General features: G+C 47.6%; 3 protein-coding genes across 8 annotated transcripts in view; 2 read left to right on the top strand and 1 right to left on the bottom strand.

The window, feature by feature from the left end:
* Positions 1-13,654, top strand: part of LOC123745278 (RND transporter family member dispatched) — a 225,995-nt gene that overhangs the window by 63,997 nt on the left and 148,344 nt on the right. The window lies entirely within an intron of this gene.
* Positions 1-13,654, top strand: part of LOC138363043 (protein dispatched-like) — a 109,004-nt gene that overhangs the window by 64,067 nt on the left and 31,283 nt on the right. The window lies entirely within an intron of this gene.
* Positions 5,183-11,318, bottom strand: LOC138363299 (uncharacterized). The gene is made up of 2 exons (XM_069322313.1): positions 11,076-11,318; positions 5,183-5,758 (listed from the first exon to the last, which is right to left on the bottom strand). Exons 1-2 carry the CDS (start codon positions 11,316-11,318, stop codon positions 5,183-5,185), a joined length of 819 nt encoding a protein of 272 aa, XP_069178414.1.

The following is a 13,654-nucleotide window of genomic DNA, read 5'->3' as shown; positions in this document are numbered from 1 at the left end:
TATAACCTATACTCCTTTAGTTCATTCCGTGTGCCCACTATTACGCTGACAACTTTCTAACAGCTGACACATGCCACTCTCAACCTTCCATCCATGCCATCTCCCTCTATTCCACTTGATTCAGCATTTTCTCTTTTTCCACATTGTCAATCCCACTAAGTATTTCTATCTCTTTCTCTTTTCTCTCTCATCTTATCTTTCTCTGTCTCCTCCTCCTCTCTCTCTCTCTCTCTCTCTCTCTCTCTCTCTCTCTCTCTCTCTCTCTCTCTCTCTCTCTCTCTCTCTCTCTCTCTCTCTCTCTCTGCACCCCTCCCCATCTCCTGGGAGCGTCGTCTAGATCTTTCAGTGTGTCTCCATACCCCATCCCTCACAACCTGGGTCGACCCTCCTTACAAAACTCTGAACCTTTGCTAGTTTTCTTGGCATGTTTTGTAAAAAGACGACTCCATGACGGGCAGCAAACTCTGCCACTAGTCTACCATAGGCGGTGTACAGTGATCTAAATGCTTCCTTATTTAGTTTCCTGAATGATGGTCTCACCTTTACCACTGTGGAGCAAGCAGCTAATGTTTTCCTGTTTATATGATCCTTCTGGAGTTAGGTTTGGTGTTATATCCACTCCCAGGTATTTTTGTGTAGTCGTTACAGTATGGTAGTTTCCCTTCATTGTGTTCCATGCTTCTTGTTTAGTGCCATCTGTTCCAATTTCCATCACCTTACACTTACTTGTGTTAAATTTTAATAGCCATCGCTCGGACCAACTCTGCAGCTCGTCTAAGACATCTTGCAGTATCACTGTCATTATATGTCTCAACTCGTCATAAATTTTGCATCATCAGAAAACATTGACATAGAGATGCCACTCCTGTGATTGGTCATGAACATAAATGAAAAATAGCTTGGGTCCCAGAGAAAACAAAATTAGAATATAAAATCGGAAACCACGTAGGAAACCAAACGCAGTCAAATCATAACAGAACGAAAAAGGCAATGTAAAGGATCTGGGTGTACTCGTGTCGGAAGACCTTACCTTCAAAGAACACAATAAAGTAGCCGTCACAACTGCAAGAAAAATGACAGGTTGGATAACAAGAACTTTTCACACTAGAGATGCTATACCGATGATGATACTCTTCAAGACGCTTGTGCTCTCTAGAGTGGAGTACTGCTGCACAATGACAGCCCCTTTCAAAGCTGGAGAAATTGCTGACCTGGAGAGCGTGCAGAGATCCTTTACTGCTAGAATCCACTCAGTAAAACATCTAAACTACTTGAACCGACTAAAGAGTCTAAATCTGTATTCCCTTGAGCGGAGGCGGGAGAGATACATAATAATTTACACATGGAAAATAGTCGAGGGGCTGGTCCCAAATCTGCACACAGCCATAACATCACATGAGACCAGAAGGCATGGCAGGATGTGCAGAATACCCCCGTTGAAGAGCTGAGGTGCAACAGGTACTCTGAGAGAGAACTATCAACATCAGAGGCCCGAGACTGTTCAACACGCTTCCACTACACATAAGGGGCATAACTGGCCGACCTCTCACAGTATTCAAGAGAGAACTGGATAAACACCTCCAATGGATACCTGATCAACCAGGCGGTGACTCCTACGTCAGACTGCGAGCAGCCGCGTCGAACAGCCGGGTTGACCAGTCCAGCAACGAAGAGCGGGGACGTTGAGCCACGAAATCATGACAAGGTAAGATAACCAGCACCGATACCTGAGGTACTCCGCTTGTTACTCTACGCCAGTCCTACTTCTCGACCCTCACTTTCACTCTCAGATTCCTGTCTGTTAGGTACTCTCTTACTCATGTAAATGTTCTTCCAGTTACCTTTGCCTGTCTTTTACTGGTCTGTGGTTTAGTACCTTCTCCCTATAACTTCAGAATAGTCTCCGTTTAGGACAAAGGTTTACTTGTCAGTTTACCAGTAGAATATTATTGAAACCTTAATAACCATTCAGAGCCTCACAAAAATGTAGTTTTTTTTGTCCAGGTGGTTGAACAAGGAAGGAGAGTCGCTTAGTATAATCAATTTGGCCTTATAATGGGCTGAATTATTTCCCAGAAATGTCTGAGAGAAGACCAGTTAGTTTACCTGCTGTAATGAATAAACACGAAGGGCGCATTATTCAGGACGTTGTGGCATATTTCAACATCTACAGACGCCAAACAAATATTTTTGTTAGCACACACACACACACACACACACACACACACACACACACACACACACACATATATATATATATATATATATATATATATATATATATATATATATATATATATATATATATATATATATAATCTCCCGCGCTGCTTTGTGCAGCATGTGAAGCTTGAGCCCACTGACACACGTGCAGAGGCAAGGTACCTATGGACGACCACTCTGATGGTCGTCCATAGGTACCTGGTGCTGTGTTCATCATTAGTGTGGTGTGGTGGTGGTGGTGGGAGAGCGTGGCTGGACCACCACCAACCGTCCCACAAAAGGGCTCTCATACCCACGACTGTTCTTGCTTGTCTCATCTGAAATGGCAACCCTTTAAATGTGTGTGTGTGTGTGTGTGTTTCTAGCCAGTGTTGTGCAACTTTTTAGTTATCTCGCGGATGGTGTCAGTGTGTCGCTTTACACTTGGGTCTTGAACAACTTACAGGTTTTTCCTGCTCTATATAATTGATTATCATTTTGACTTATATTGGTAGTTTCATAAATCATTATATTTTATACGGTGGGGGTTTTCTCTTTATTCTAAAAATAATCAGAAGAAAATTTCTTGGAAGCGGCTGTGTATCTCGACATTTGCATCATGTAACATGTACACTTTTGGCCAAATGGTGAAAGGTGTGTATATTGTATATCTATAAATTAGAATGTCTAATCGAAGTTAAAGGCCAGACTCTTGGAGCTAACTTAACACAATTTTTAACAGGAATTGCTGTTGAGTATGTGCCTAACATGACCAGGGTTGGGTCAGCACTGATCAAGCGAGTACAACGGAGTACGCTGCTGTGTGGACCCTGGTGAACCTCCTCGCCAGTCTCGCACAACCATCACCTTGAAAATGTCCTAAAGAAAACTAAAACAAACTCTTATTAAAACGTTGGGCACTGATAGCTGTTAAATTTGTAGTATAATTCTACTTATCATAACTTGTCTATAATAGACAAGTATATATTTGAAGATCACCCTCCCACCCCGCTCCTCCCAAGGAGCCGGTCGGCCGAGCGAACAGCACACTGGACTTGTGATCCTGTGGTCCTGGGTTCGATCCCAGGCGACGGCGAGAAACAATGGGCAGAGTTTCTTTCACCCTATGCCCCTGTTACCTAGCAGTAAAATAGGTACCTGGGTGTTAGTCAGCTGTCACGGGCTGCTTCCTGGGGGTGGAGGCCTGGTCGAGGACCGGGCCGCGGGGACACTAAAAGCCCCGAAATCATATCAAGATAACCTCAAGAAGATTACCCCTTCCCTTGGCCTCCCCCTCCCCCCCTCTCTGCTCGTCACTGAGGGTGGTGTCCAACACGAACTCTAATCAACATAATGGATTGAATCATCTTAGGCGCGTGTTGGGTGTGTGAGGCAGGTGTAGGTGTGAGGCAGGCTTGAGGGACGAGTACACCTGACACCAGCGTGTACCAGGTGCATGATACAGGTGTACAAGGGGCATGATAAAGGTGTACGAGGTGCATGATACAGGTGTACGAAGGGCATGATACAGGTGTACGGGGGGCATGATACAGGTGTACGAGGGACATGATACAGGTGTACGAGGGGCATGATACAGGTGTACGAGGGGCATGATACAGGTGTACGAAGTGGCTCCAGTATTACAACAGACAAGAGGACCCGTTGACTGACAACCTTTGTGGTCAAATCGTACATTAGACAAAGCTCTGTTTTCGGTTTCGTAAAACCGCCTTTTGTTAGGTTAGGCTGTGATGGGTAGGTTAGGCTGGGTCGGGTAGGTTAGGTTAGCCTGGGTCGGGTAGGTTAGGTTAGCCTGGGTCGGGTAGGTTAGGCTGGGTCGGGTAACTTAGGCTGGGTCGGGTAAGTTAGGCTGGGTCGGGTAGGTTAGGTTAGCCTGGGTCGGGTAGGTTAGGCTGGGTCGGGTAACTTAGGCTGGGTCGGGTAAGTTAGGCTGGGTCGGGTAGGTTAGATTAGCCTGGGTCGGGTAGGTAAGGCTGGGTCGGGTAGCTTAGGCTGGGTCGGGTAGGTTAGGTTAGCCTGGGTCGGGTAGGTTAGGCTGGGTCGGGTAACTTAGGCTGGGTCGGGTAAGTTAGGCTGGGTCGGGTAGGTTAGATTAGCCTGGGTCGGGTAGGTAAGGCTGGGTCGGGTAGCTTAGGCTGGGTCGGGTAGGTTAGGTTAGCCTGGGTCGGGTAGGTTAGGCTGGGTCGGGTAACTTAGGCTGGGTCGGGTAAGTTAGGCTGGGTCGGGTAGGTTAGATTAGCCTGGGTCGGGTAGGTAAGGCTGGGTCGGGTAGCTTAGGCTGGGTCGGGTAGGTTAGGTTAGCCTGGGTCGGGTAGGTAAGGCTGGGTCGGGTAGCTTAGGCTGGGTCAGGTAGGTTAGCCTGGGTCGGGTAGGTTAGCCTGGGTCGGGTTGGGTAGGTTTTAGAATACCTTGACGGGCCGTCATGTGCACGATGCGACTTGTAACCAGTTGACACGTCCCTAACCACGCCTGGTGGTGATGGCGCGCGACGCCCAGCATAGTCTGACCTTTAATCTTACCGCTCACAGATGGCGCTCTCTAGCTCGCTTTAGGTGAGAACGTGTGCGCTGCTGGAGGTCCCAGAAGGTCAGTAGTGCATCCACCTCACCTCTTGTACATTGTCAGCCTCAATCACACTCCGGATTGGTCACATTCTTACCTTAATTAAAGCTCTCTGGCCGAGAAAACTGTGATGGCTAGTCCAGTATACTGTAGGTTAGTTTGTCTTTTATTGGTTGGAACCTTTCGTCTGGTGTCACCCGTACACCTGGCCTGGTGTCACCCGTACACCTGGCCGGGTGTCTGGTGTCACCCGTACACCTGGCCGGGTGTCTGGTGTCACCCGTACACCTGGCCGGGTGTCTGGTGTCACCCGTACACCTGGCCGGGTGTGTGGTGTAACCCGTACACCTGGCCGGGTGTGTGGTGTCACCCCGTACACCTGGCCGGGTGTCTGGTGTCACCCGTACACCTGGCCTGGTGTCACCCGTACACCTGGCCGGGTGTCTGGTGTCACCCGTACACCTGGCGGGGTGTCTGGTGTCACCCGTACACCTGGCCGGGTGTCTGGTGTCACCCGTACACCTGGCGGGGTGTCTGGTGTCACCCGTACACCTGGCCGGGTGTCTGGTGTCACCCGTACACCTGGCCGGATGTCTGGTGTCACCCGTACACCTGGCCGGGTGTCTGGTGTCACCCGTACACCTGGCCGGGTGTCTGGTGTCACCCGTACACCTGGCCGGGTGTCTGGTGTCACCCGTACACCTGGCCGGGTGTCTGGTGTCACCCGTACACCTGGCCGGATGTCTGGTGTCACCCGTACACCTGGCCGGATGTCTGGTGTCACCCGTACACCTGGCGGGGTGTCTGGTGTCACCCGTACACCTGGCGGGGTGTCTGGTGTCACCCGTACACCTGGCCGGGTGTCTGGTGTCACCCGTACACCTGGCCGGGTGTCTGGTGTCACCCGTACACCTGGCCGGGTGTCTGGTGTCACCCGTACACCTGGCCGGGTGTGTGGTGTCACCCCGTACACCTGGCCGGGTGTCTGGTGTCACCCGTACACCTGGCCGGGTGTCTGGTGTCACCCGTACACCTGGCCGGGTGTCTGGTGTCACCCGTACACCTGGCCGGATGTCTGGTGTCACCCGTACACCTGGCCGGGTGTCTAGTGTCACCCGTACACCTGGCCGGGTGTCTGGTGTCACCCGTACACCTGGCCGGGTGTCTGGTGTCACCCGTACACCTGGCCGGATGTCTGGTGTCACCCGTACACCTGGCCGGGTGTCTAGTGTCACCCGTACACCTGCGAGCTTGAAGCACATTTGTGTTTAAGAGCACAGGTCGTGAGCGAGGAGCCCACCCACACACAACACTGACACACACACACACACACACACACACACACACACACACACACACACACAGTGGTGTACAACACCCACACAACACATACATAAAAAATAATGAGTTCATTGACCTTACAACTTTTCTGCCCTTGAGGGTGAAGTTTCCCTCTCGTGAGCTGGACGGTAGAGCGACGGTCTCGCTTCATGCGGGTCTGCGTTCAATCCCCGACCGTCCAAGTGGTTGGGCACCATTCCTTCCCCCCGTCCCATTCCAAAGCGTGACACCTTCCAAGTGCAGCATAGTCGTAATGGCTTGGCGCTTTCTGCTCCTAGTTCCGATCCCCCCCTCCCACCTCCCCAGCCCCCCTCCCCCCCTCTCTGTAAATGACTTGGTTTGTGTCGGTGAGTCTGGTGGCGGCGGGGTGGCGGCGGGGGGGGGGGGGGGGGTGGCGGCGGGGTGGCGGCTGGCGACATTGACCTTGTATGTCTGAGTGGGTCCTGGGCTGCCTTGTTCCCTACAAGCAGCGCGCACGCGTGTGTGTGTGTGGGGGGGGGGGGTATTCACCTAGTTGTGCTTGCAACCCCCAGAAACCAGCCTGCAACAGTTGTCTAACTCCCAGGTACCTATTTACTGCTAGGTAACAGGTGCATCAGGGTGAAAGAAACTCTGCCCATTTTGTTCCTGCCATCCCCGGGGATCGAGCCTGGACCCGATCGAACAGTCAAGAACGCTGTCCACTCAGCTATCAGGCCCCCTAACTGACGTACATAATAAAATAATGTTTGTACTCGCCTATATACGCTGATAATCAAAATCAAAAACACACATCCAGTATCGGGCTCCTGCGAAAGGGAGATAGAACTTTCACTGATGACAACAAAGAAATAAGCGAGATACTGAGGAAGCAGTACGACTGTTTTCAGCGAACCACTAAACACACTAAAGATTGATAACCCAAATAAATTTTTCATGCATATGATACCAACATCAAATCATATATCAGACGTCACCTTATCCCCACTGGATTTTGAAGAAGGCACAAGTCGAGCCTGGCCTCGGGCCGGGCTTGAGGAGTAGAAGAACTCCCAGAACCCCATCAACCAGGTAAGCCATAAACAGTATGCCTATGCACTCTGCACCAGGCCCACATTCTTGGAACTCTATATTCATCAAGAACTGTAACAAACACTATCGCAGGCCCTTCACATTCTTTGGAGACAAAGCCTAGACACTGGCGTTATCCCTGACATACTAAAAACAGCAGAGATAGCACCACTCCATAAGGGAGGAAATAAGGCAGAGGCAGAAAATGACAGACCGATAGCACTGACATCATACATCATAAAAATCTTTGAGAGGGCTAAGAAGTAAGATCACAAAATACATGGAATCAAAGAATCTCCATAACCCCGGACAACATGGTTTCAGAACAGGGCGCTCTTGCCTGTCACAGTTGCTGGACCACTATGACATGGCATTAGATGCCATGAAAGACAAACAAAACGTTGACATTATTTACACAGATTTCGCAAAAGCCTTTAATAAATGTGACTATGGTGTTATTGCACATAAAATGCGTTCAAAAGGAATTACCGGAAAAATAGGCAGATGGATCTACAATTTCCTGACTAACAGAACCCAATGTGTAATAGTCAATAAAATAAAATCCGGTCCATCAACCGTGAAAAGCTCAGTCCCCCAGGGTACTGTGCTTGCTCCAGTACTTTTTCTCATCTTCATATCGGACCTAGACAAGGATATAATCTATAGCACTGTATCATCCTTTGCAGATGACACTAGGATTTTCATGAGAGTAGGCAACATAGAGGACACGGCAAACCTCCAATCAGATGGAAATCAGGTCTTTCTATGGGCTACAGAAAATAATATGGTGTTTAACGAAGATAAGTTACAGCTCATGCGCTACGGAAAAAATTAAAATATAAAAACGGAAACCACGTACAAAACTCAGCCAAATCATAACATAGAACGAAAAGGCAATGTAAAGGATTTGGATGTACTCATGTCGGGAGACCTTACCTTTAAAGAACACAATTAAGTAGCCGTCACAACTGCAAGAAAAATTATAGGTTAGATAACAAGAACTTTTCACACTAGAGATGCTATACCGATGATGATAATTTTCAAGACGCTAGTGCTCTCTAGAGTGGAGTACTGCTGCACAATGACAGCCCCTTTCAAAGCTGGAGAAATTGCTGACCTGGAGAGCGTGCAGAGATCCTTTACTGCTAGAATCCACTCAGTAAAACATCTAAACTATTGGGACCGACTAAAGAGCCTAAATCTGTACTCCCTTGAGCGTAGGCGGGAGAGATACATAATAATTTACACGTATAAAATATTAGAGGGGCTGGTGCCAAACCTGCACACAGAAATAACATCACATGAGACCAGAAGGCATGGCAGGATGTGCAGAATACCCCCGTTGAAAAGCAGAGGTGCAACAGGTACTCTGAGAGAGAACTCTATCAACATCACAGGCCCGAGACTGTTCAACACGCTTCCACTACACATAAGGGGCATAACTGACAGACCCCTCACAGTTTCAAGAGAGAACTTGGTAAGCACCATCAAAGGATACCTGATCAACGAGGCTGTGATTCGTACGTCCAGCTGCGAGCAGCCGCGTCGAACAGCCGGGTTGACCAGTCCAGCAACAAGGAGTCGACGACCGGGCCGCGGGGACGCTAAGCCCCGGAAACACTTCAAGGTAACCTAGTTGTGCTTGCGGGGGTTGAGCTCTGGCTCTTTGGCCCAGCCTTTCAACTGTCAATCAACTGATGTACAGTTTCATGAGCCTATTGGGCTCTATCATATCTACATTTGAAACTGTGTATGGAGTCTGCCTCCACCACATCACTTCCTAATGCATTCCATTTGTCATCTACTCTGACACTAAAAAAGTTCTTTCTAATATCTCTGTGGCTCATGTGGACACTCAATTTGCACCTGTGTCAACTACTCTTTATCTACCCTATCAATTCCTTTGAGAATCTTGTATATGGTGATCATGTCCCCCCAAACTCTTGTGTCTTCCAGCGAAGTGAGGTTTAATTCCAGTAGTCTCTCCTCGTAGCTCATACCTCTCGATTCGAGTACTAGTATGGTTGCAAACCTTTGAACTTTTCCAGTTTAATCTTAGGCTTGACTAGATATGGACTCCATGCTGGAGCTGCATACTCCAGGACTGGTCTGACATGTGGTATAGAAAGTTCTGAATCATTCCTTACACAAGTTTCTAAAGGCCGTTCTTATGTTGGCAAATCTGGCATATGCCGCTGATGTTATCCTCTTGATATGGGCTTCAGGGGACAGGTCTGCCATGATATCAACCCCCAAGTCTTTCTCTCTGACTCTTGAGGAATTTCATCTCCCAAATGATATCTTGTATCTGGCTTCCTGCTCCCTACACCTATCTTCATTACATTACATTTGGTTGGGATAAACTCTTAACAACCATTTGTTCGACCATTCCTTCAGTTTGACCAGATCTTTTTGAAGCCTCAAGCAGTCCTCCTCTGTCTTAATCTTTCTCATAATTTTGGCATCGTCAGCAAACATTAAGAGGAATGAGTTTATACCCTCTGGCAGATCATTTACGTATATCAGAAACAGGATAGGTCCGAGTACAGAGCCCTGTGGTACTCCACTGGTGACTTCACACCAAATTGAGGTCTCACCTCTCACTGTAACTCTCTGCTTCTTATTGCTTAGGTACTCCCTTATCCAATGGAGCACCTTGCCAGTTACACCTGCCTGCCTCTCCAGCTTATGAACCAGCCTCTTATGGGGTACTGTGTCAAAGGCCTTCCGACAGTCCAAGAAAAATGCAGTCCGCCCAGCCTTCTCTTTCTTGCTTAATCTTTGTGACTTGGTCGGAGAATTCTGTTAAGCCAATAGGGCAAGATTTACGCTCCCTGAACCCATGTTGGCGATTTGTCACAAAGTCCCTTTTCTCCAGGTGTGTTTAGTAGTTTTTTCTCACGATCTTCTCTATTACCTTGCATGGTATACAAGTTAAGGACACTGGCCTGTAGTTCAGTGCCTCTTGTCTGTCGCCCTTTTTGTATATTGGGACTACCTTAGCCATCTTCCATATTTCTGGTAGGTATCCCGTCTCCAATAACCTACTATACACTATGGAGAGTGGCAGGCACAGTGTCTCTGCACACTCTTTCAATACCCATGGGAAGATTCTGTCTGGACCAATACCCTTTGTGGACCAGGATGGCTGGACCAACAGCCAACAGCTTTTGTATATCGGGACTACATTAGCCGTCTTCCATATTTCTGGTAGGTCTCCTGTCCCCAGTGACCATCTATACACTACGGAGAGTGGCAAGCAAAGTGCCTCTGCACACTGTTTCAATACCCATGGTGAGATTCCGTCTGGACCAACAGCCTTTCTCACATCCAGATCCAACAAGTGTGTCTTGACCTCATCTCTTGTAATTTCGAACTCTTCCAAGGCCGCCTGGTTTACTGCCACCTCTCCTAGCGCAGTGACCTCATCTTCTTCTGTTGTGAAGACCACTTGGAACCTCTTGTTGAGTTCTTCACACACCTTGTCGTTCTCTGTATACCTGTCCTCACCCGTTCTAAGTTCCATCGCCTGTTCTTTCACTGTTGTTTTCCTCTTGTGTAGTGTGTGTGTGTGTGTGTGTGTGGTGTGTGTGTGTGGTGTGTGTGGTGTGTGTGTACACAGGTGAAAACTGAGTACCCCAAATGAACCACAGGGACTAACTTTTTCAGTGTCAGAGTAGTTAACAGATGGAATGCATTAGGCAGTGATGTGCTGGAGGCTGACTCCATGCACAGTTTCAAATGTAGATATGATAGAGCCCAGTAGGCTCAGAAATCTGTACACCAGTTGATTCACAGTTGAGAGGCGGGCCCAAAAAGCCATAGCTCAACCCCCGCAGGTTCAACTAGGTGAGTACACACTCAATTACTATCCCCCTTGCACCACTACCTACACACACCTCCGTGCTCCCTCCGGTGGTAATAATAGTAGTGGTGGTATTGTTGGTGGTAAGTGAGGCAGAAGCGGGGGTAGGTATGATGGAGGTGGCGGCGGGTGTGGTATTGGCGGCAACGGTGGGATGCACTTTGTAGCTCAGCTTGAAGATGGCAGGCCCCCTGCGGGCTTCCGAGGGGGCGCCCTCCACCGCTACCCGGCTCACCTCTACTTCTCTCTCCACTTGGTAATTGATTCCTCTTTCCATCTGGCGTTCAGTCTGTTAATTCTCGTCCAGCTGCTGTGGCTGGCGGGTCTTGTTCTCCAGGGCTGCCAGAGCCCCGGAGGTGCGTAGGGTGTCCCACGCGCCCGTCATGGCCGCCTCCACCCGTCGAATGGCAATACGACCATCATTATTCTTCTAAACGGACATTTATGTCTGTGTAATCAACACTCGTGCAGTCTCTGTGGCGCAATGGTAAATCACTCGATCGGTGCATCGCCAGTGCTTTGGGCTGGGTTCGTATCCTAGCCGGGGAGGATTTACTGGGCGCCAATCCTTAACTGTAGCTTCTGTTCACCCAGCAGTGAATAGGTACCTGGGTTGTTAAACGATTTGGCGGGTCGTGTTTGGGGGAAAAATTAGGATTGAGAACCTGTCCGAAACGTTATGCGTGCTAGTGGCTTTGCAAGAATATAAGAACTCTTGTGTGTGTGTGTGTGTGTGTGTGTGTGTGTGTGTGTGTGTGTGTGTGTGTGTGTGTGTGTGTGTGTATTCACCTAGTTGTGTTTGCGGGGGTTGAGCTTTGCTCTTTCGGCCCGCCTCAACTGTCAATCAACTGTTTACTAACTACACTACTTTTTTTTCACACCACACACACACACACACACACACACACACACACACACACACACACACACACACACACACACACACACACACACACACAAGAGTTCTTATATTCTTGCAAAGCTAACTCCCAGGTACCTATTTACTGCTAGGTAACAGGGGCATTCAGGGTGAAAGAAACTTTGCCCATTTGTTTCTGCCTCGTGCGGGAATCGAACCCGCGTCACAGAATTAAGAGTCCTGCGCGCTATCCACCAGGCTACGAGGCCCCCCAATTAGATTATTTGATAAACAATGTGTGTGTGTGTGTGTGTGTGTGTGTGTGTGTGTGTGTGTGTGTGTGTGTGTGTGTGTGTGTGTGTGTGTGTGTGTGTGTGTGTACTCAGCTTGTGCTTACAGGGTCTTGTGAAAGTATGGTTGTGGTCTGGCTCACAACCAGACCATTACTAGAGAATTCTTAACAAGCAATACAGAAATCATCGATAAATACAGCGATAGCAGGAGACTCGACATCAGCGAGGCACTACACATCAAAAAGTCAACACCAGCAATCAACAGCCAATTAATGCACAACTATATTCTACCTACTTCAAGACCCCGAACCAACACATTAGCAGCAAGAGGAAGTAGGGCCAATAGGCGTTCTGCAGTTACTTCAATTCTTATGATTGATTAAGATTAAGCCACCCAAGAGGTGGCACGGGCATGAATAGCCCGTAAGAATTCTTATGTTTTCATACCCAATTTATACCCATTGTTTCGTGTTCTGGCATATGCTCTGTCACCTCACTCAAAACGTTTGTACCATATCACCTCACCCAAAACGAGTATAAGTATGATGTATTTTATGTGTAAACTAAGTCTTTAAAATTGTAATAATCATTGCGAAATGCGTTCAGGCATCAGAACAGAAATAAAGAATGATTTTGGATAGTTAATTTATTAATTACTTTCGACAGTGAAGAAGAACGTAAGAAATATTGATAAGATTCGTGTTAGAATGATTAATCTTACCCTTTTGGTCATATTCAACAACATATGTTTACAAGAAAGACTGCTACCAAAATATACTAATATATATATATATATATATATGTCGTACCTAGTAGCCAGAACTCACTTCTCAGCCTACTATTCAAGGCCCGATTTGCCTAATAAGCCAAGTTTTCCTGAATTAATATATTTACTATAATTTTTGTCTTATGAAATGATAAAGCAACCCTTTTCTCTATGTATGAGGTCAATTTTTTTTTATTGGAGTTAAAATTAACGTAGATATATGACCGAACCTAACCAACCCTACCTAACCTAACCTAACCTATATTTATAGGTAAGGTTAGGTTAGGTAGCCAAAAAAAGCTAGGTTAGGTTAGGTTAGGTAGGTTAGGTAGACGAAAAAACATTAATTCATGAAAACTTGGCTTATTAGGCAAATCGGGCCTTGAATAGTAGGCTGAGAATTGCGTTCTGGCTATTAGGTACGACATATATATATATATATATATATATATATATATAAATTGTTTTATCTTAACTCGCCGTGTAGAGCCTAATGATTGGTCGACATATCGTAGAGTAGGTTGGTCAGGCACGATTATCCTTCCCTAAAGCCATGTTGATGAGGTTTTCATACCTAATTCTCTCCAGGGAAGGGAACTATCGGGAAAAAGCACCAAGCCATTACGACTATATAGCCCATTTGAAGGGGCGGGTCAGGATATAAGGATTTGGGATGGGACGGGGGGAAGGAATGG

The sequence above is a fragment of the Procambarus clarkii genome, chromosome 10 (genome assembly GCF_040958095.1).
Source record: "Procambarus clarkii isolate CNS0578487 chromosome 10, FALCON_Pclarkii_2.0, whole genome shotgun sequence".
Taxonomy (NCBI): Eukaryota; Metazoa; Arthropoda; class Malacostraca; order Decapoda; family Cambaridae; genus Procambarus; species Procambarus clarkii.
The sequence above is the reverse complement of the archived record's forward strand: the minus strand, read 5'-3'. Positions and strand labels throughout refer to the sequence as shown.

What these genes read in the sequence shown, in the direction of transcription:
- LOC138363299 (XM_069322313.1), bottom strand. Translation starts at nt 11,318, where the DNA reads ATGGAAAGAGGAATCAATTACCAAGTGGAGAGAGAAGTAGAGGTGAGC. An exon ending in CCACCGGAGGGAGCACGGAG is followed by an intron (nt 5,759 to 11,075) that starts GTGTGTGTAGGT and finishes ACACCCGGCCAG; the next exon opens with GTGTACGGGGTGACACCACA.